At 32.8% G+C, this 24132-nt stretch overlaps 1 protein-coding gene across 2 annotated transcripts in view; it reads right to left on the bottom strand.

Annotated features, from left to right (window-relative positions):
• The window catches only part of LOC128192403 (sodium/myo-inositol cotransporter 2-like), a 43992-nt gene that overhangs the window by 129 nt on the left and 19731 nt on the right, over positions 1–24132 (bottom strand). Inside the window, exons 8-17 of one of the 2 annotated variants that reach the window (XM_052865042.1) lie at positions 21934–22139; positions 19311–19446; positions 7484–7591; positions 6992–7142; positions 6540–6708; positions 6161–6382; positions 5394–5562; positions 3721–3840; positions 2296–2325; positions 1–2092 (exon numbers count right to left, since the gene is read on the bottom strand). The exon at positions 1–2092 is cut by the window's left edge and continues 129 nt beyond it. In XM_052865042.1, coding sequence (XP_052721002.1) covers positions 1893–2092; positions 2296–2325; positions 3721–3840; positions 5394–5562; positions 6161–6382; positions 6540–6708; positions 6992–7142; positions 7484–7591; positions 19311–19446; positions 21934–22139 — 1511 coding nt within the window. In that variant the 3' untranslated portion in view covers positions 1–1892. The remainder of the gene's footprint in view (positions 2093–2295; positions 2326–3720; positions 3841–5393; positions 5563–6160; positions 6383–6539; positions 6709–6991; positions 7143–7483; positions 7592–19310; positions 19447–21933; positions 22140–24132) is intronic. The other variant, XM_052865043.1, reaches the window with a different exon arrangement.

Genomic DNA, 24132 nt, shown 5'->3' with positions numbered 1-24132 from the left:
TTCTACGTATCAATATATATTTATACATATTAAATATAGAAAGCAACACAATTAAGGGTTTACAAGGCTTAAAAATAATAAGAAAACACTTTATAAAAATTATTTCACTCTACATATAATCATGTGATTATTTTAAAAGCATCTGCACTGCACCTTCCAGTAACAGCAATTGAAAAATCACAGTCGGCGATAATAAACCGGTATTGAGAGAACTGATTCTTGTGCAACATCTAACGGTTATGTACAATAATTCACATCATTACCAAGACAGAATTAAGTCCCTTTGATCAACACGTATTGATTGACAATAAGCATGTTAACGTTTTACTTGGTCTTTTCAAAATACAGTGGTCTGTGGTCTTTAATTAACACCTGAATACAAACGCAACTGTCAAATGATTATGGATTATAAATTACCATGAATCAAAAAGAAAACAAAGCTCAGTACCTGACCTTCACGCAGACTTGATCATGCATCAAGAAATATTTGGGCTAGGATTTCTAGTCTTGAGAGTTTTTAAATACTTTTTGCAGTTTACATGTTATTCATATTTCTAAAGAGGTTAATGTAAACATGAATTACATTACTGGTGTGAATTGACTTTTGAGGTTGTCACTGCATGCAGGTAAAATTGGAGAATGGCACTTAATAGAAACAATCTATAACATATATCCATATCACAAAATGTTGTACTTCATACAATAGAAATACATCAGCTAGATGCAAGAAACTTTAAGCATGTATAAAAAATATATTCTTAGATATGTATGCACAATTACACATACAATTTGATGTACAATATGTGTTTTCTCACATACACAAAGGCTTGTTCAAAGTATACAAGAAGCACATATCTCATCTTTAGTATTGTAAAATATGGCTTTCTCACAATGAAAATAAGGACTGCTGCATAGTGCATTCATAAACCCTAATTTCTCAGGGATATACTAAAGATAATCAATAAACCATTTTGTATTATTTCATAAGCTTTTTGAAGTAGAAAGAAAGTTTTGGGGCCAATATAAGTATATGTGCGCTTAAGTCTTAATGAATATTGGCATCTTAATTAACCTAGAAAATAACAAGGGCTTACATGACATGTGCTAATTAACTCATTATTACACATAATATCCAATGAAACTAGCACAAATAATTAAAAGACAATTACAAAAAACTCTGTAATAACAATTCCGTTAGAGCTGTAATATTACATTTTATGCCATATACATAGTAATGGCTGTCACGAGGAAAAAGTACCGGTAGGTACTGCACATGCATGTACTTGGAATTTTACATTTGCCGATCATCAGATCAACTCTCCTTATCTACAGGAGTTTTTATTCTTCCAAACAAATTTTAAGATGGCATATTAAATACTATTTTCTAAGTTATCACCAACTATTAATGTTTTAAATTTTTACCCTGTAAGTTGAATGGATAAACTGAAATAAGTGTCTATATATATGATAACAGTGGAAGTGTGTATAAAAGGAGATCTAACAAAAATAAGAATTTCAATTGATATGTGTTTTACTCTGATGTAAAAATCCCAAGTTAATCCCAAAGCTCTCCATAAAATGATGCCTCAAACATTTTTTCATTTTGCTTTCTTTGCATAACATGACTCTCAATTAATTATTTGTTTAAGCAATATCTTATTTTAAAAAAATATTTCTTAAACTCAATTAATTATAAACTTTTCAATTAAGAAGAAATTTTATAATCTTTCTTTTGGAGTACTTCTAACAAAACAAAGACCTTTTATAAATCATAAGCTAACATGGAATAACAAAAAACGACTAAAAAGTAAATAAAAAACTTTTTTGGTGAATTTTTTTGAAGATTTCCAGTCATCAGCTGGCAGACATAAAAAAAAAAAAGCTTGTGTTCCTTAGCCAAAAAATACAAAGAGGAAAACTGTTGCAGCCATGGATAAAATGGCAAAGCAGTTGGTGACTTTGGACCAGACGGGATCCTCTTTGATGGACAGCATTTCATTCCTCTGTACTGTGTGGCTAGCCAGGGACGTCTTATTGTCCTCCTCTATCCCACAGCACCAGTACACAATGCGACGAGGCAGTGCTACCCTTACTGTAACAGCAGCAGACAGAGCATTTTATATACTATACACATTTAAACATAGAAACAGAATGAAACAAAAAGTCTGCTTCACAGATGCATGCTATTATTATGTTGTAACATGCAGCTGTACATTTGTTTAAAATATTGGCAAATGGTGTTAATGCAACAAATCAAACCACATAGCAAACACGACCACAACCAAGCTAACTTACAGATCGGAGACTTGTTCCAGTGGTCTGTCACTGGATAAAGATGAGTCATTTGATTTAATGGATTTTCATTAACAAAAAATCACAGAACATAGATTTAATATATATTTTTTTTTCAAGAAGTTTATGAAATATTCATGGTATAAAATAACCTTTATGAAATGATCTAACCTGAATAACATAAAATACCATACTTCTAGTGTTTGAACAATGAATTGAAAAAAAGATCCCCCAATACACAAGGCCCATGGGCCACATTGCTCATCTGAGCAGTATTGAGTCGCTTTCATCATATTGTTTATATTTTTATTTCTATAACATTATTATTTTTTTTCAAGATTCTTTATACCATACTTTTTTCTTCCTTTTCAATTTTATAGAAAAAGCCATTATAATAATATTCTGCAGAAGAATCTCTTTCTGTGTTTATATAAACATAAATTTGAGCCCCACGATGTCCCTTTCACATACTCAAAACCCTGACAATTTTTATTCCAAGTACAAGCTTACAAGTATGTTTACATTCTAGCAGATTCCCTTTGTGACCTCTTTCTATTCCAAAATGTTATTGCATTTCTTTAGCTTATAAAATAAAACTTGATTTTACATAAGTATTGCACTTATATCTGCTATAATATCCAAATCCATTGCCCCACGTATTATCAGTGCAATGATGCATGTATAAAGAAATCTGAAACATCTTTACATTAAAAGATTCCACTTGCTTCTAGTATCTCTATCTTCCTGACGTAAAATTGAACCTAATTACAAACACCCCCTATCAGACCACTAGCTGACCCTAGAGGGAGAATGAATTAAACATTCTGTACACTATATAGATTTTAATAAGGAAGTCTTTATTCCTGGCATGTATCAAAGTCTTATGATCTGCAGAAGAATATTTCTAAAATTTAGTAGTTTTATGATGAACTCTGAATCCCCTTTAGGGCCTATTCCTGATTAATGGCAGTCACAAATAAAATAAATTTGAATCTATCAAATATCAAGAAGCTTTGGTAAAGTTTTGATATGACATGTACTGGCTATTTGGTTCTTGAGAGAAACATTCCTAAAACAACTTATCCTATTTCATACTTTCTTGAATTGCCCCCCCCTTTGGAATAAACTTTAAAGCAATGTAATCAAGGATGCTTTATGCTAACTTGCCCAAGTTTGAAAGAAACTGAACTAATGGCTCCAGAAAAAGAGATGAAAACATGGCTCCAGAAAAAGAGATGAAAACATGTTTTTATCGACAACAGCTTAAATGGTAAAACTCTATAAATGACACAAAGACACAATATAATAAAAATCACCATTAAGTTTTCAAGTGAGTCCTTCTACCCTTGTATCCACCTTTATACAAATGATGCTGTGTATCAACTATTAAGATAAAAATGAGCTAAAGTTCATATCAAACATGGTTACCTGGGCCCTCTACTATCTGGACCTCTGGATCCTCATTGCTGTTAGCTGTCACCAGAGCATCTCCTTGTTCACTCTCAGCTTTCTTGTTGGCAATTTTCTCTGATAAACCAGCTTCTTCAGCTACGGCATTTATAAAGATATATTGTTAAATTCGTATGAAAATTATGAAAATATGTACTTTATCTAATGGTATATTACTAATGTACCATGATTATATATTTTTCAGTAAAAATTCATGATGACTGCTTCGAAATTAATTCTGTTGCGACTTTAAATCTGTTCATCACCATTTTGCAAAACAATCACGGATTGTTCCATAACACTTTGTTGAAAAATTAGCCTAAACTTTCATTGACATGACTGATTTTACTACTGAGAAGAGATATAATGTGTTTTATTGCAAATGACATTTTTTTAATTTTTTTTTTCATTTTGTTTCCTTTCACATAATTTCATGGCAAATTACTAATTTTTGTTGCTGTACACGTCAATTCTTTAAGACTTCCATTTAAAAGGATAACACAGCTTGTCTACAAAAATTTTAGACAACCCCAATTCCGTGTATATATTCTTTTATATCATTGTTGCAGGGATCCTCTAGTGAGTTATCCTAGCTCTGAGTTTTAGACTGGTCAATCTTGTGAACTTGACCGTGACAATGACCATCACAATGTACATATAATTTCCTTTAAAATCAGATTGAACTACATTTCTTTCAAATATCAAATTCTGCTACTCTTTCAATTAAATCTCTTGTCAACTTGCCATACACCTTTAACATTTAATTACCGTATAACGGGTATTTTCTGCGGTTGTTTATTTTTTGCGGTATTTTGCGGATAAGAAAAATCCGCAAAAATTCAAAATGCAAAATATTTTTTAAAAAAAATCACTTATTTTGACACTATTTAAAATACAAGCTATAATTTTCAAACGGGATCAGTCCGTAATTAGGGGGCTCTGCGTCGTATTTCACACCTAATTATCTCATGTTACCTGTGCGATATCAATTATAGCTGAACAGATATAAGGACTGTGTGTTTAGTCGAGTATGAAATATAAATGATCTGAGAAAAGTTCACAAGCAGTATTTAGTAGACTTGTAAAACATTTGAGAGTTAGTTCTGATTTTACCGTGAACACGATAAGAATGTCGATTTTAAAATATGTAAAGCGCGGAAGTATTCTTCCAAATCCTAACGGACAGTTATCGACAAGTTTATCCCCTAGATCGATCAAAATCCAGTAAACATATGTAATTTTTTTTTTGCGGTCTAATGTAACCGCAGAAATTGAAAACGCAGAATATAATTTGATACTTTTTAGGGGTTAAACCGCAAAAATTTCAAGCCGCAGAAAATACCCGTTTGTAGCTTTAGTTCAGTTCAAAGACATGGTTCAAGATTCAAAATAAGCTCACAATATAGGGCAATAATTTTAAGCAAATAGGACGATTCTGATTTTTCTTCTATATAACAAAGTTGTAATGCTGCAAATATATTTGAATGAATCAATCTAGGTAACTAATATACTCCAATAATTTAAACTAATGGTCAAAACACATGGATCATGAAAAATCATCCAGTTTTGTTTCCTTTTTTCAAACACTAAAGGGCAAGACATATGCCTACCATTCCAATCTAATTTTAATTGCCAGCCAGATAGAATTTTACCTTTTCCATTGCTCTTGGCCAGGTTTTCCATTTCTACTCCCTTTTCCTTCTCTGTGCTTGCTGCATCCGAGGTGTTATCATCAGAACCAGTGGACTGTGAGGCCAACCAGTCATCGATGTCCAGACGGGGCTCCTCACTGTGGCGAGTCCACCAAGTCAGTCGCTGAAGCTGTGAGGGTTGAAATACTAACACCTTTACCACTGTATATTCTTAATTAAACGCAAGAAATTATATGATTTGGATAAAATCCCCAGAAGCATTCTTTGCTGATCTTCAAATCCCCCTTTCTATTTTTCTGGCAGTTTTAAACTCTATGAAATTACTATATACAGGGTTATTTTTGTCCCATGTTACTTTCGCCTTTCTTTACTTGAAAACGGTTTTGCCCCATCTTAAATTCGCTCAGATATGCTACTGTACTAAAGAGATAACTTGGAACATTGAAATTTGTTGTTTTAAATTCGCCACTGACAACGAGGTCGAAAGAGGCGAAAATAATACGGGGGCAAATATTCCCCTGTATACAGTACATCCTCGTGATTTTACACAACAGTAAAATGGCTGAATAATGTAATTGTGTTGATTAAGGAATCTAAATGTATTCATTTCAAAAGTTCAAAAACCAAAAATTTAACAATACTTTATCATCCATTTACCCTCCATCATACTTCTGGCAACTTTGTTATTCAAACATAAATAAGATATTATGGAGCAACTCTGTATTTAAATTGCAATGTTAGGTACACTATTCTTTTTAAACTCTTACACATCTTCTGTCTATAGGTTTTGTCATAAGGCTGATTCCAATGGCCACTAGTCCTGTGGCCACAAACAGGAATGAGGAGAAGTACAGGTAGTGGAAGTCCTTCACAATGGATGGCCGGGGGTCTGGCAGGTTCTCCACACAGTTCGGGAGGGTGTACGAATACTCCACAATAAAACGAACCAGCCCAATCAACATACCAATCACAAGCCCAAAGAAAGCTCCCTAAAACATATTGAACATGATCTGCATTTTCACAGTACTTCATCCATTATTGTTGTTTTGGATATACATGTACATCTGACTACACATTGAATTTGAAATGAAAACAATTTAAATCCTGCATTAACTATTACCATTTACCATCTGAAAAAAGACTTACTGCTTCATTTAATCTCTCCCAGAATAAACCCAATATGAATATACAGCAAATAGGAGGCTGCATAAAGCTTGAGACTTGTTGGATGTAGACAAAGAGTTCACTCCCCTGGGAGGCCTGTATGACGGGGATCCAGACAATACTGACAACCACAAGAACCAGCACAAAAAGCCTGAAAAAAGATCGACGGACAGTGTATACTAATATATCATTAACCTGTTTTTATAAAAGTGTATACACCAGATGTAGCACAGAGGAAATGTGCAGTCAATTTAATGGATAATGGTTAGAAGGGATCAAGTAGATTTCAGTCCTGTCAGTTTCTGTAGACCTATGAATCAAACTTTAGAAATATTCTGAGGAGAAAATACTCAGTGGATGTAAATTTATTGTAAAAATTACTGAAAAGCTCTAGAAAAAATTGCAATATCTGATCAGTATGGAACTACATGTACCTTCCTACGATCATGATTTCTAACTCTGAGGCCTGCTTTCTGATCCTGGTCCAAATATCCATGGCAAATATAGTACTGCTGCTGTTAAAGATGGAGGTGAGAGATGACATGAGGGCAGCCATCATCACAGCAAGCATCATCCCCCGGGCACCTGTAAACAAAGGCAACAGGCTCTCAACTTCAATTGGCTGAATGTCATACATTCAGTCATCTGAAGCATGCTAAGAGACTAACTGGACCCAAAGAATTTCATTCCTTGCAGTCTTAATAAAAATATTTTTCCACAGACATTTCTTCTAAACTGCATTATTAACAAAGTTATGGGGAAAACTTTTATGAACCTTGAAGTTACCAAGAAAGTCTACTACTGATCTGTAAGATTTGATTAAGATAAAATTGGTACCATATATTACATGTACAAAGAAGTTAACAGCAACTGACAACAGTTGACTACTAGATTTGGAGTTGTACAATGCAGCCTGCCCATCTTACCTGCTGGCATGAGATTGATGACCAGAGTAGGGTAAGCAATGTTACTACACCCCGACTCACTCCCACAGACAGACATACAGACCTCAGGGTCAGCACAGCCAACAGTGTCTGAAGAAGAAGAAAGGAAACATCATTGAAATTTACTCGTTACAAAGGTGCTAGAAAATACACACTCGAACTATACTGACTGACTGAATCAATAAAAAAGACATTAAAAAAAGACAGTATTCAACGGTTACATATAATGGTCCTCTCCATTGATCAAAAAGGGTGTTCATCATAGAAACATGACTAAAATATCACAGTCAAAATGTGTATTTCTAATCATCCGGGGGCCATGCTATCCTATGAATTTTTTTCTATAAACATGTATGTATGAGTGAATTCTCAAAAAATGAAATCAATTCCCTATAAAAATTTACAAACTATTTTAAAATATGTCCATTATCTTGAACAAATGTTTAACTGAGTGCAAGCAGTTAGTCTGAACTGTTTTTTTTTAAATTTCTGTGTAATGCATATATTTGTATCTTAATCTTCTTTACAGGATTTAGTCCTTATCGAGTATATATTTCTGATAAAAAGAAATGAATATATGAAACTGATTATTAATCATAATGAAGTCTTGAGTGAGGATATACCTTCATAGACTAGAATGTACATATAAATCTAAAAAATAAATTTCTCAATAGTAATAACTACATGTATCAGTATATTGTATTCAAACACTAGCTAAAAGCAAAAATATGCTTATATATTGAACTCAAATTGTATACTCCATAATGGAAACAATGGCATATGAAAACGGGTCATTCCAGAGGAAATGCCTCATATGATAAAATAAAAACACAGGTAGAATTTTTAAACAAGTAAAATCAACCTTTTTTAACCGAGTCATCTTTTTTATACATTTTTCTATATTCTCTGTTCCAAGATGTTTTTGCATCACATTTTGTTAATCATGTAATATTCATAAATACTTCAGATCCAAACTATTCATTCACCAATACCAAGACCTCTCCATATAGATGCCATCTCTATTTTGTCAGGCTCAAGGAAACAGCTAAAAATAAAAGGTCTACAAATATTTCACATTTCAAATGACCTGACAGTTCAAGAATGATAATGTCAAAGGAGTACTTTAAAGTCCTGAATTGATGCAAGATTTTTGTAATATAAATCTCCCCATTAGTCAGAATATCTCAATTTTTATCGGTAAAAAGAGGTGGCATGTTAATGAAGTCTTGGATTTTTTCCCTGGCCATGGGACACCTGTCTTACACCACGTCACAATTCGGACCGCAGGGTGCGGGCAAGGCAGAAACTGCGTTGCCTGTACTGAATCAATTTCAAATGTACTTTTAATTACTAATACCTGGTAATTAATGTAATTATTTTTTTAATTAAAGTGATGGAAAAAAGATTCTGGGACAGAGTAAAGCTATGATTAATCATTAAAATTTCATGGCTGAACTTATCAAAAGAACTACAACAAAATTTTCTCCATCTTATGGAATGTTCAATAGCAAATAAAAACCATATATTTTCCATGTTTCTTTGTTTTAAATCTTGATTGATTTACATGTTGATACTTTGAGTTGAAACATTAATATTATATAAAATTGATTTGGATATATCACACAGTTACTGTAGAAGCACAAATATTTTTGTTAAGGATTTAATTTCATCATATTCGTTGGCAGTACTGTAAACTCCTAATTAAATGCAAGGAATTAATATCCGCATAAAAACACGAAAAGCCCCTCTCTTGTATTTTAAAATCACATTTTTAATTTTCGGACAAGAGACTATGATAAAATTTCGGCATTCGAGATTTTATGTTCTCGCGATTTGATGGAAAACCGTTGAATCGCGGAATTAAGTACTTGACGTGTGTAAAATAAGGAATCTACAGTAATGATTAATAATAAAATTAAATCAATGACAAGTTTTTAACATAAGTATTCATAAATACATTGAGATAGATGGTACATTTTAGAGATTAAGATAAGATGAAATTAAATCCAATCAAGATTTGTTTTGGTTTAAAAACAACAAAATATTAACCCAACGAATAAATGTGCTTCTACAGTATTTTATAAAATGATGCCCATGTACATTACTAAAATATATGGACATGCATATCATTGTTATCCACATGACTCAAAAGATAACCACATATATGGTACTGTTTTTTGTCCAATTTTTAAAGGAAGTCTTGTTTTTTACTTAACAATTTATTTGTAATTTCAAAAATAAAAAAATAATTTTCATATTTGATGCTATACCTGTATTTCAATGGAGACTAATACTGTACTTGTAATGAAGAATTAATCTATTGTTATAGCAATAATTAATTCAAAAAAATAATAATGCCAAAATAAAATACTCTCAAAAATTCTGTTTCTATATGATACCCATATTACGGGTACAAACTGATAGTAAAGTACATGTACTGTGGCTTGTTTGTGGTTTTCTCTAATGAATAACTGCATGACTAGTAAGATGTACTCCCGAATAACACATTACTTTAACACCATCACATATCAAATTGTATTTGTTAGATATGTTGTAACAACATACACAAATACACAATAAACACAAGACTCACAAAAAACCCTGAACAATGCTCTATCTACGAATTGTACATTGCTGCAATCAAAACTCAGGCTGTTATTAAGCACTTTGTGCAGCTTATGTGGATGCTTCAATATATTCATTTTTCCTGTATTGCCTGACTGCATGTTTTTCAGTGATTTTGTTAATAGTTCATGACAAACAACCTCCTATTTAATATAATGACATACTGGTATAATATAAATATATCCAAGAGATAATCCATGTTCAGTCTCATGCAGACATGAATCCTCTTCAGCTTAAACTGAAAGATTAAAGACAGATTGTAAAATCAAGTACATATTGTGCCTGAAACAAAATTCATAAAATTAACAATCTAAAAATGAAGTTTCTATATATTTTTTTGTAAATTTAAAATGCCTGTCTATAGCAGCCAATGCAGAGACCCCCCTCCACCTACCCCCCAAAAACGGTAGTGGACTATTACATAAAAAACATTGGATGTTTTATTTCATACGCATGAATAGATTTAATACCTAAAAAATCAAAAAAGTATAGCAAGTCTTAAAATTTTGCAAAGAGATCTTTATTCTTTTGGCATTATAAAACACATGATATTTTCATAAAAACAGCTTCAGGTAAAGATGAAAAATTAAGTAATGGTTTAATAAGCCAAAATTGTCCAGTCTGTCAGATATTGCACAATTAGAGGGGCATTAGTGCTGAGAACAGTACAATATCTGACAGAATGGGTGGTTGTTTCACCAGGCAGTTTGAGGCTTATAACTTAATTAATACTTTAAACATTTTGTCATTGCTTGGGAACAGTTTTTACGATCATTCTGTTAATTAAAACATGGATTAATAAATGTTTGTTTTGATTTTAAAATCTTTTTCGATCCTAAGGACGACATTCATTGAGCACTGAGTGAAATTATGGTTTTAAATTTTTTGATTTTTCCAGAATTTTCTCTTCCTTTTTAGATCTGTAAATTTCAATTCTTGTGGATATTCTACACTGTTTGCATGTGAAAATTTATAAATTACCATGCAAATGAAGAAAACAATAGTTGTGTTTTTATACCTATAAAAATATTGTGTTTGTATGAGTTTGTGTTTACCCAAATTATCTGAAGGAGTCCAGTTTGTTACCTGTAGCCATAGAAACTTATTGAACAGCTACAAGTAACTTACTGGATGGTTGCAAGACAATAAAAGATTAACTGGACTCGATTAATGAATAGTCATCGATCTTATTCTCACATCACAGAATGGTGAATAAACAAATGCATCTGTAACGGGATGGAAGAAATAATGACGGACCAGACCAGGATTCGAACCTGGGCCCCCTAAATCTCTACTCAGGTGCTCTACCAACTGAGCTATCTGGCGCCGGTATTCGAACCAGTCTGACCGTCACACATCTAAATGCAAAGCAAAACCAAATTCATGTACCCGGAAAAATCAAATGAAAAGTCCCATGTTATTTCGTGCATACATATACCATAATACATGTAAATGGGCATCAGACATGTCCGTGATCCGCTTTCTATGGCATTCAGAGAAACAAATGCATTAACAGAATGTGAGCTGTATTAGTAAGAATATTATTTCATTTAATATTATAATTAAAATATTGCTTCTTTGTATATTATTCTGCATGTTCCTTAACATGCATGATTAATTAAAAGAAATACATTTTATATATGGAAAGATTCATGTACTATGCAATACTTAACAAACCAATTTTAGTACAGGATGACAGTATGATAATTTAATTGCCTTCAACAATCTCCACCCCCCCCCCCCCTCCCCTCCCCCCCCAAAAAAAAATCATGACTAACAGAAGTATATAATCTACATCATTATTTTTTTAATACAATTTCTTGGTTGAACATAAACTTGCTCATATTGCTTTAAATATAATAAATCTTCTGCAAGGATTATTCATCAATAAAGGGATTCTTATCAGCTCTTAAGATTAGAACAATTATACAGATGAAAAAAATTATCATTCCCACTTAATATTACATGTGAACAATAGTGAAAGAATATGATTTACAACACTAACACATGCTCAGAACTGTCTACAGGATACAATGATTGCAGTATTAGTGGGAGATCATAAATAGGTCTGCAGGTGTAATGAAGAATAATGACCCCTGTAGAATAATGACCGGGGGTCATTTTTCGACGTAGAATAATGACCCCCCGGTCATTATTCTATGTAGAAAAATGACCCCTTTGACTGAAGAATAAGTGTCATTTTCATTAAAATGAGCACACTCCACATGAAGAAAAGTGACCCCTGTAGAATAATGACCCCCTTGTAGATTAAAGTTTTTCAGTATATTTTTTAGTATTTGTGAAATAGTCTTTGCACTATTGTAATTTTTACTGCTGCAGTTTACAGAAAGTTACAGAAATTATAATTCATATTCAAATTAACTTAAAGTGAAAGAAGGGGTATAGCTTAGAAAATAAAAATCCTTCCGTTATAACAAGACATTGACGTATTGCATCGGGGTATGGTTGTCATCTTATGGGGCATGGTCACGATTTTAGTCCAAAAAAAAATTTCCGATCTTAATGTTCACAATGCTTTAGTAAGGCATTTTTATTAGGCAACAAAAATTTGAGTGTCATTCGTTACATTTTGAATGTTGAGATAAAGTTCTAATTTTAGACCTAATGAATGTGTTAAACGTAATGAACTGTTTATTCATGCTTAAAATGAATAAGAAGATAGACAAATCAGCTTGATTTTTTACTGGTATATTGAACCTATGTAAACAACAACAGGGCACGAGCCTTGTTTACATGACAAAGAATTGTGCGCCCTGTATCTTGCTTATAAGTTTACAACTGACCCTCAAATTTCATTTGATCAGTAGAAATGCTTTCCTCAAGCATTGTAAATAATGAAAACAGAATTTGACCAAAATCGTGACCATGCCCCTTTAACAATTACATTTACATATATCTATGGTGTTCCGATAGGGCCACTCCGACCTTAATATAGGGTGAAGATGCGAAGTTGCAAAGGCGAAAGTGCGAAGGCGATAGTGCGTAGGCGATGGAGCAAAAGTGCGAAGATGCAACGACGAAGCGCGAAGATGTGATGCCTAAAGTGCGAAGGGGAAGGAGCGATACGCTCCTTCCCAACTTCGCACTCTGGCTTTCGCATCTTCAAACTATCGCCTTCGCCTTTTTTGATTGCATTCAGCAAGTCTCGGTCGATTACATAGAATTTAATGCAGGCACCGTACTCGCCAAGGTTTTTCGATTAATCCAGGCTATTATTGGTACGCATGCGCTAGGCCATCGCGCTTACTATGAATGTTTATAAATATTTTAATGTGTACATGTGACATATATGTTTACCAATGCTGGCTATGCCTAATTATTATATACTCCACACAAAATTTAATGTCCACCATAATGTGTACATACATGTAGGCACTTCCAGACTCCTATCACTTACCAGCTGTCTGTTTACCGTGGACCAAACACAGTAACATTCTAATATCATTATGCGACACTCCTTGCTCATGCATGGATCTAGAGGAGGGAGAGGGATCCGTCCCCCAGGGAAAATTCAATATTAATAATTTCACGCAGTAAAAGGGGAGAGGGGGTCCGGACAGTATCCCCCTGAATAATTTAATTTTATAAATTTTATAAAAATAAAATTTCCAAAACATGCCTCGGAACCCTCATACGATAGAAAGCTCCGCAATTATAAAACATAGGTGATCACAGATTACAAACCGAGACGAGGCATCACCTTTATGAGACTACCTTTATCATATTATATGAAAACCGTCCTTTATGATCTTGGATATTCATGGATTCTGTTTTGACACATTATCGTATATCTGTTAGAAAATTGTATGATAATCATATGATCATATGTTAATAAATACAATAATACAAAATTAAAAATTGCATCCTATATACTTACAATATATATCATATAATACCATAAAATACCGTACAAAAATTGTGAGATATGATATTGTAACATATGATATGACATTGTATTGTGTTATACATTATTGTATTTGATCAAGTAAAACAATATCATAAAACATAATTCAATACAGTATTATTTGAAACAATATCATATTGCAATAAAACATCAAAACATTGAAACATGTGTTATTATATTGTATAATATAGTATGATATTGTATTGTATGATACTGTATTATATTTGATAAATAATATGATATTGTATTATATGATACAATATAATTTGATACAACATTGTATCATATCAAATGATAAAATATAATGGGATAAAATAACGTATTATATAATACAATTACATTATATATATTGTATCATATGATACAATAATATATAAATAGTGCCTGTTTGGGTGGGTAACAGTTGAAATTGACACCCCGAGAAAACCATTGTCAACCGACGCAAAGCGGAGGTTGACAATGGTTTTTGAGGGGTGTCAATTTCAACTGTTATCCTCCCAAACAGGCACTATTTATTTTGTTATACTGAATGTCTTTTTTAAAATTTTTAAGAAAATTTTACTGCTTTTATATAGGAATAACGTGAATTCTACAGCGAACCGTACGCGCATAATTTTCGCGCATGTAACATTTTTTAATGTTACCCGTTGCCAAGTGTGTTGCTAACCCTGAGGGTAATAGTAAATATTATTAACTGCGTCTTAACCAATCAGATTTCAGTATTTAACATGAAAGTATAACAATATATATTACAACATCATAAAATACAATTTCATGCATTATGATAATATATCATATAAACCAATATCATATTATACAATATCGTATGATACGATATTTTATAATATTACAATATAATATATACAATTTTATTTGATATCATTCTATATTACAAAAACCATTGTTATACTTTCATGTTAAATACTAAAATCTGATTGGTTAAGACGCAGTTAATAATATTTACTATTACCCTCAGCGTTAGCAACGCACTTGGCAACGGGTAACATTAAAAAATGTTACATGCGCGAAAATTATGCGCGTACGGTTCGCTGTAGAATTCACGTTATTCCTATATAAAAGCAGTAAAATTTTCTTAAAAATTTTAAAAAAGACATTCAGTATAACAAAATAAATAGTGCCTGTTTGGGAGGATAACAGTTGAAATTGACACCCCTCGAAAACCATTGTCAACCTCCGCTTCGCGTCGGTTGACAATGGTTTTCTCGGGGTGTCAATTTCAACTGTTACCCTCCCAAACAGGCACTATTTATATAATATCATATTATACAATACTGTATGATACAATATCATAGAATATACAATATTATATCATAGGAATGAATATTATATTTGCAATATCATATGTAATAGTATAATATGATTTAATAATTATTTAATAAAACAATATAATATAATACAATATTGTGTCATAATATACAATACTATACAGAACAATATCATGATACAATATCATATCATAAAATTTTAAAAAAGGATACAATATTATATCGTATCATATAACGTTTTACAATATAACATATGGTATTATATTGTATCCTATTAAACAATAGTGTTTCATATCATACAATACTTTATCATAGGAATCATGTTATATAATTTAACAACAACTACATCTATCTATCAAGCAGGTTTGAGTGAGGTAGGAGATTTCTTTAGCATCCTTGATAATGGAGATCAGGCTCTGCATCTGAAGCAACCACTGCGTTTCATTTATAATAAAGTTAAATCAACTATGCAAGCTGTCATCTATAAAACAAATCATAAACCTATGGCTCAGATTCAGCATTTAAGTCTGTCAGGTGCATCAGTATCATAAGACGCACCATCCATGAAAGTTTGGTGAAGTTAGGACCAGTAATAACTAAGATATCATCATCAGAGGGCACCAGCAATTAACACCTTTACCTCCTCAAGCATCCCCAACCTATGGCTCTGATTCAGCATCCATGCCTATCAGGTGCATCTGTATCATAAGACTCACCATCCATTCAGCTTAGGTGAAGTAGTAATAGCTTAGATACAGGACCTGCACCAAAAACTTGAACCAGATCCGGACGCCAATGCCGGGAGTATAGCATAACCTCCCCTTGACTTCGTCTTGGTGAGCTAAAAAGGCGAAAGCGCGAAGATTCGAAGGCGAACGTGCGAAGTTGCAAAGGCAAAGAAGCGATAGTAGTATCACTTCTTCGCCGTTGCAACTTGGCACTTTCGTCTTCGCATCTTCGCGCTTCGCCGTCGCATCTTTTATATTCTTCCTATTGTTCATGAATCATACTTGCATTGAGGATTTCCACTATTACAAACTGCTAGGTATGCAAGTGCATCACGCGGAATTAATGATGAAACCAAAATTATGAAAAGTTTACTCCACTGTTGGGCACTATAACCAAGCTGAAGTTAGTAGGCACTGACAGCAGCCATTACGCCAGTAGAGGTTAACATCCATTAAGGAAAATCGTCAAAGTACTTAGAAAATATATTTTACTTTATCGTCGGCATACTTGAGTAAGTTTAGTTAATATCAAGATGACTAATGCAACAATAGTTTGTATGAGCATTGGTTACTTTGGATACAATAAAGATCAAGGGGGATATAAATCCCTAACATGGGCCATAACCTCTTATCAACGCTTTTAGAAACAATCTTTTCTTATTACAATCGATCAGTGTTTATTATGTATTAAGATTTACTATAGTCAGGTACTTTTCACACATTTGCTCTAAAAGAATAAAGTCTATTCATGATCACAAATACAACATTACAACAAATGTTTAGAATATTGATGTTCATGTATCACATAGAAGTAAACAAAACTAACGCAAAATGATTTTCTAAAAATTACTTTCCTCAAGAAATGTAAATAAGAAGAATTCATACCCCTACGTTACTTGTCCCCTTAGTCTTTTTCCATAAAGATATATACATGTATCATTCTAAGATTGGCAATTCACTCACCAGTGAATATTGCTTATATTATTACAACAATTATTCTTTCATGATTATTGTTCGTTAATTATCACACAATATCCTCATTGTGTATGAATCTATCTTTATTTGCGTCATTTCCCACCGTATGTCGATGAGAAAGTGACGTAACTGTTAACAATCAATTTGCGGCAATGTAAGAGTGTTTTGTGTATGCCTGCTACGGATATGAAAAACTATATACAGCGATTTATTTACAAATTCGGTGTTTATAACTTCAAAAGCAGTTGAACAGAGTGAAAAATTAAGTAAATTTCAAAGTCATATCTTGGATACGGTGTAACCAATTTCTAATCATGTTTACGGGGGGGGGGGGGGTCATTTTTCTATGGGGGTCATTTTTCTTCATGTTTAACATGAAGAAAAATAACCCCTGGGTCTTTTTTCTTCAGAAAAATCCAATTAATCTTCAGCTAGGGGGGTCATTATTCTACGTCGAAAAATGACCCCCCGGTCATTATTCTACGGGGGTCATTTTTCTTCATTACACAGGCATTTAGAATAGAAATTATTTTATCTAATTATTGTAACTTGATGTCAAAAGTTGGCCCATAAACTTTGAGAATTTAGTCTTATTGCAAAAAAAGTCTACTAACTGATGTGATTCCTATCAAATATTTTGATAGTATTTAACAATAGCTGTAATGGTTTTCAGGACAATGAGACTCTAATAATCGATATCTTCAGTTAATTCAGAAAATGAACAACTTAACACTCACAAATCATTCTTATCTGATGATAAGACTTAGATACCCATGACTAGCAACACTTGAATTCTGATACATTAAGGCATCTAAAAGAATCAGATGATGCTAAAATAGTAACCCTACAAAACACACATAGCACAAGTACTTGCAATTGACATGTACCCTTTTCATTCCACAATATCTTGCACCCCGACCATTTCATATTGCAAGCCTTCTTATGGTATGGCTTTTAAAGCTGAAATAATATGGTACATCAGTACTAGTATTAACCTTCACCAACCAGGGTCAATATAACAGGGTCAATACATGTATAACAAAGTGTGTTGAATTATAATTATATCACATTTGTATGTTTGTTTGTAATGGTATGCCTGGTTCTTTTCAAACATGGGAGGAAATTTTCATTCAAGGTTCCAATCTTTCATGACAAGTAACAAATAAAATGTGAAAAGTGCAAACACAGTTGTTAGTTTGTAGAAAGTAAGGTCAAAGAAATATTATTTACAATTTCATAATCAGATTTCTTGCTGCAAACGATAAGACCATCTTTTTCAATAAATTGAGCACACATCTGTGTACATTTTCCTTATAAAAAAATGTCAGCAAAAAACACGCAACCATGAAATTTTAAAATTGAATTTCGTTGATCAACTTTCACAAGCAGGTCACAAGAATTATAAACCTATTAACAAATGAATACCGACCTTCTCATACATCATGCTAAAATAAATTCAGCAGCATATTAATCATGTACTATCAAATCCAATTATTCAAATTTTTACAATGAATTACTACTGGCCCCGTACCATTTTTCGCCAGTGCATTATTACTTAATTCTTTATGTGCAATTGTATGTGTTGATTAAATTGCATAACAATGCAATGCACTAGCGATAAATGGGCAGTAGATAAATAAATGAATATTCTTAGCTAGATATGTGACCTCCACAATCTATTATGATTTAACAATATCATTTGATTATTCAAGGAATCATTTTTTTGTGTCTTGACTCTTGTTTATCAACTAAATCATTCTTTTATATACTTTCAGATTCAAGTGAAATTGCAGTGCATGTGCTAGTTATTTTTTCATTAACTAATTCATTTGTCATCAATATAAATACTGTTGATATTAAATATCATAGTAATGCCCTGTAGCTCCTCAAATCTTGTTTAGTAATGAAAAAAAAAATCCTGGTTGAGCAAAACGAACCCTAATCCATGTATAATCAAAATTACTTTACAAACTACCAATTTAACTCAATAGTATAAATCTAATAACTTAAAGATAATCTTCAAAGCTATTTAACTCTAAATTCATGTAATTGCATGTGAACAATGCCACCATTGAATGCATTTTTAAGCCATATCAGAAGAAAATGTGCATAAAAAAAATATGCTTTTTATAGTAAAACACAGTGAAATCTACTCATATTTTTTTTAAATACTTCTTGAATATATAAAAATAATGGTTATCATACAAATACATGTAGCTCCATACTGTGTATAGTATTACTGATAAAGCAAAGGAAACAAAAGATCATACCTGGAAACAATATTCTAGAGATCATTCCTGGGAAAACCAGCAGGAATAGGGGGAGGATCTTAATGAAAGCACACAATACTGTTCCAGCTTTAGCATGGTCATACGTCTTGCCAGCAAGTGCTCTCTGAACTATCACCTACATTAAAGTAAGAGAATACTTGAACCATAAACCCTTGTATTTAGAACCCCCCCCCCTTTTTTTTTAAATTTACTGATAATTAATGGATAATGGAAAAAGGATATAATAAAAACTTGGTCTAATTAGCTTCTTTGTATACCATAGAAGCAAATAGCCCATCCAGATAAAACTAGACTTGTTGAAATGGTGACTATTTCAAAGAGCCCCATTTAAACAAAATTCTAAAGTCCATGCAGCCGAAATTTCAAGATGATTAATGGAATTGGAATTTTCTGGCAATATACACATCTACACATTGTGTCCTAAATAAATTTAAAGTTTTATGAAATTCCTAGTTGCATCTGTTAAAGAATACCGGTAGTTGCCCTTACAAACTGTTATTACATAATGTACTATATTCAATATAAGACCAAAATAATACCGTAAGTTCCAAAGGGCCGAAATTCCCAGAAAAAAATTAAAATCAGAATTTTCTGGTAATGTGCATATCTAAATACTGTGTACAAACTACAAAATATCTACAAAGTTTCAAGAAATTCCAAAACGAGTTGCCCTTATAAAGAAGCAGGACTGACTGACTGCAAATGGGTCAAAAAACATTTAACTAGAAAAATGACCAGTCAGGAAGGGCCCCGCTATGACAATTAATATAGAGAAGTGAAAAAAACTTTGAATTCCATCCTCTTTATATTAACAATGATGAAAAATAAATGCCCGGCAGAAGATGTAAAAAACTGGAATATATAGGATCTCGTGATTTGTAGTTGGATATGATTTTCATCCAACAATTAAAGTGTTTTTTTCTTGAGCCTTAGTGAGGGAATAAAACACACAAGTTGGATAAAAATCATATTATACTACAAATCATACATGAGATTCTATTTATCCCATGTTTTATACACCGCAATCAATGTTTATACTGTTTATAAAACTCTACATTATTTTACTTCATTATGCCTAGGCAAATCCCATTGTAAAGTCACAACTGTGGGATATCAAAAAAATATCCAATGAGTCATATCCACAGGATAAAGTGGGTTAACATGGGATGAAATAAAATTTGTTAAAAAAACAAAGAATTGATACCAATGCAATGATACCTAGGCTTTGCCTCTATTCAATAAATTATTATAAATCATTGTGTACGGTATTTTAACCAAAATAAAATAAGAATATTATATTTTAAATCCATATTTCAAAGAATGTACACAATACTACGCATCATTCAAAATTGACCTTAACTTCAAAACAAAGTTCATTTGCAGACACAGGCAGTGCAGTAATTAATCTCAATGTGACAGATAGAGATAAAGCTTAGGATTTTCTTCCTGTGGAAGTTTAATTAATCCCAAAGGACAAATATTGCACAGCCTTCCATGTATACAATGGTAACATTCTCAGCAGTTATCTCTCTTTGCCCATTCATTCTCAGCAGTTATCTCTCTTTGCCCATTCTTCTTATGCATAGTTAGGAATCTACCCCACCACCCCAGTTCCAAACCAGAAGACATAGAGAACCAAACTTAGCATCAAAACATGTATTTCTGCCTACTGAACTACCATACCAAATTTGAACTTGATTGGGCAACCATAAAAAAAGTTATTAGAAAAAAACAGGAAATTTGTGGACGGAAGAGTGACAGACGGACGGACAGAAGGACGGACGGACAGAGTGATTACTATTGGGCACCCACAAATCCTTGCGGGGCCCTAATAAACTCATCAACTTGATATGTGGGTATAATTAGTTTCATTTGAATAATACGTTGGTAATCTATGATTTTAAACAACATTCCACTGCTGATTTGATTTTGGCCCAGATATCAACCCTTGGATGATATCAGTCCTTGATCTTCATTCAGTCTTGGGATGATACCACCTGCTTGAGCAAGAGATCATTACAGCAGTTCTCTTGTTTTTCATCTTTAAAGAGGCACGTAGCTTTTTATAATACAGTCTTAATGAAACTTAATATAGCATTGAATCATGATTTTTTGAAGTATACACTCTCATAACTGCAGCGGTGTGTGCATACAAATTGAGTTACGTGCGTTATGAAAATTTGTATGCACACACCGCAGCAGTTATGAGAGTGTATACTTCAAAAAATCATGATTTAATGCTTATATTTACATTTTTTTACTTCTTGCCTTGTCTGCAAATGTGATTCATACCTTAAAATTCCTATCTTATCCTAAGGGTAAGTTAACATTAATGGAAGAGCCACAGTAACAGCCACAAGCATGAACTTTGATTTTCGCTTGTGACGTTGCAGTTTACAGCACTCAACGTTTGTGACGTCATAATAAAACTTGTCAATTTGACCTTTGACTACTTGTTGCATTTAGAGGCATTTGAAGATCACAGAATTTAATGGAAAAACACAGTAGAATGTAAATATCAATGTTTGTGATCATCATCCAATTCAAATTCAAAAACTGAAATTAACAACATTTGTCTGTCCTTATAGAATAGAGTCAGTACCTGATCAGAACACCAGTACCAGATGGAGTTGATTGACATCCCGACAATCCCTGGCCAAGGAAGATCTCCAGTCGCAGGGTCCCTGAACAGGTGCATGTAGTCCTCACGCGGCACTCCACAGGTTGTGTTGGAGTACTTGGTGGTGTTTGCAATAGCATGGGGATACTTTTCAACAACTCCATTCAACCCACCAACCTTGGCAAAGCCTGCATTTTATAGAAATGACATTTAGTTGGGAACTTTTATCAGTTAATCTGATATTACAAAAATTACAATGCAATATTGTAGAAAATTCTCTTTCCAAAAACTATCATTATTTCTGCTAAACTCCTTTACAAAATACCAACTACAACATATCAGAAATCAAAGAACCAAACAGACTAACTACAGGAAAATTACTTGTAAGTCATCATATTAATGACTTTATTGTAGAGATCATAATAATGACCTCTTTGGTGCTCTTGGGCTGCATGCTCTTCTGTTTTATACTGCATGCTTGCATTTTACAGTACTTGTTTATATAAACAAGGCTTTGATAGCAATTTGAACATTACTGAATCTTAATTAATATCTATGGAGCTTTGAACCTTAATCAGTTTTTACTATTGTAAACTGTAAACTCCTTATTTTATGTGAGTACATAATTCCACGATTCAACCGTTTTGCATCAAATTGCAATATAAAATTGCAAATGCCAAACTTTTATCATCATAGTTCCACTTAGTTTACATGTGTCAGAAAAATAAAAGCGAGGTTATAAAATCCACAAGATGTGCAATGCGACAACTCATAGAATGGACAGCTCATAGAAAGGACAAATCATGGAATAGACAACTCAGGATACAACAACACATCAATGCTCATTGACAGTCATTGAAAGTTTAAAAAATCCACAATAATTGTTAAGATCTTTATTTTTATTCACAGAAACATTTATATATGCACCTAGTATTGTGAGCAAGCCCTTCAAGGTAATAGATCTCCAATTAGTTTCCCTACTGTTGACACTATTGTAATTTTTTTTTTTAATAGATATTTTCTTCCTGTGTGGCCACTTTGAATTCGAATCCCCTTACAATCGCTCAGTTTACATTTCCAATAATATTTTATTTTCATTTTTCCTAATGCATAGGTGTACAAAACCATTGTATATTATCAAAACCGATTTGGTTTGACTTTTCCTATAGCGTCACGATCATTTCTGTCAGCTACGTCATGCATAAATTATACACGCCGCCGGTGTGAAAACTATATGATTGGTTAACTCCTATTTTTAGGCAGAGTTATCAGTATACGCTTATGCAATGCCAGAGCTGAAGGATTTCTCAGAACAGTTTATTCCCCCAATATTATTCATTCAAAATCGACTATCCCGTATGTTTAAATTCTGTGCTAAACTCTCTCTCTCTCTCTCTCTCTCTCCTCTCTGTGTAAACGGGCGTTAAACCATAGCCTCAAGCTACGGTCCAGAGTACGGCATTATAAAAAATATAATATTTAAAAGTTGCATGTGCTAAGCGTTCATTTCATGTAAATACCGTAAATGTATAATGCACATGTATTACCTACTAACTTGCCAGTCAAAGTGATAGGTATGAATTCCTCGATTTCTACACCTTTCGATCGGCAATCGACAGTCAATAAAAGTATTGAACGATGGTGTGAAAGAACGAGACGGAAGTGGAGAGTGCAAGGAGGTTTGTACATGTGCGTCTTCATTAGGCAAGTGTCCGATTCGTTTCTCTTCTGTTGCCCTATCACTTTCGGTGTAAATATATATACTAAAATATCCACAAACCATTTACTGCAGATTTCTTTATTTTACCTGTCTCTGAACCCCGATCACCCGCTCCATACATGAACACTGGTTTGTTTACATACATAAAAAATACAGTTCTTGATCCGCTTTCCGAGTACGGTTAAAGGTTGTTTAATAGGAGAAAGTTTGGGGCGGGTAAAGCTACAATTATTAACAGTAGTAAACTAAATGAAGAATTATTTAAATGGATTATTTGCACAAAATGTGGTATGGTATGATGTAAATATTTTTAAAAAATAGTGTTATTTTTATACGCGGCAAATTGCCGTAAAGTTTTTTGTACATGTAAGTATTGTATGCACTGTAGCGTTATATTTTCTAACCCAAAAATTATACACAGAGCTACAGCTATATATGTTATGTACCGTATGTATTGTTTT

This window comes from Crassostrea angulata, chromosome 7 (genome assembly GCF_025612915.1).
Source record: "Crassostrea angulata isolate pt1a10 chromosome 7, ASM2561291v2, whole genome shotgun sequence".
NCBI lineage: Eukaryota > Metazoa > Mollusca > Bivalvia > Ostreida > Ostreidae > Magallana > Magallana angulata.
This window is presented reverse-complemented; position numbering and strand designations above follow the sequence as displayed.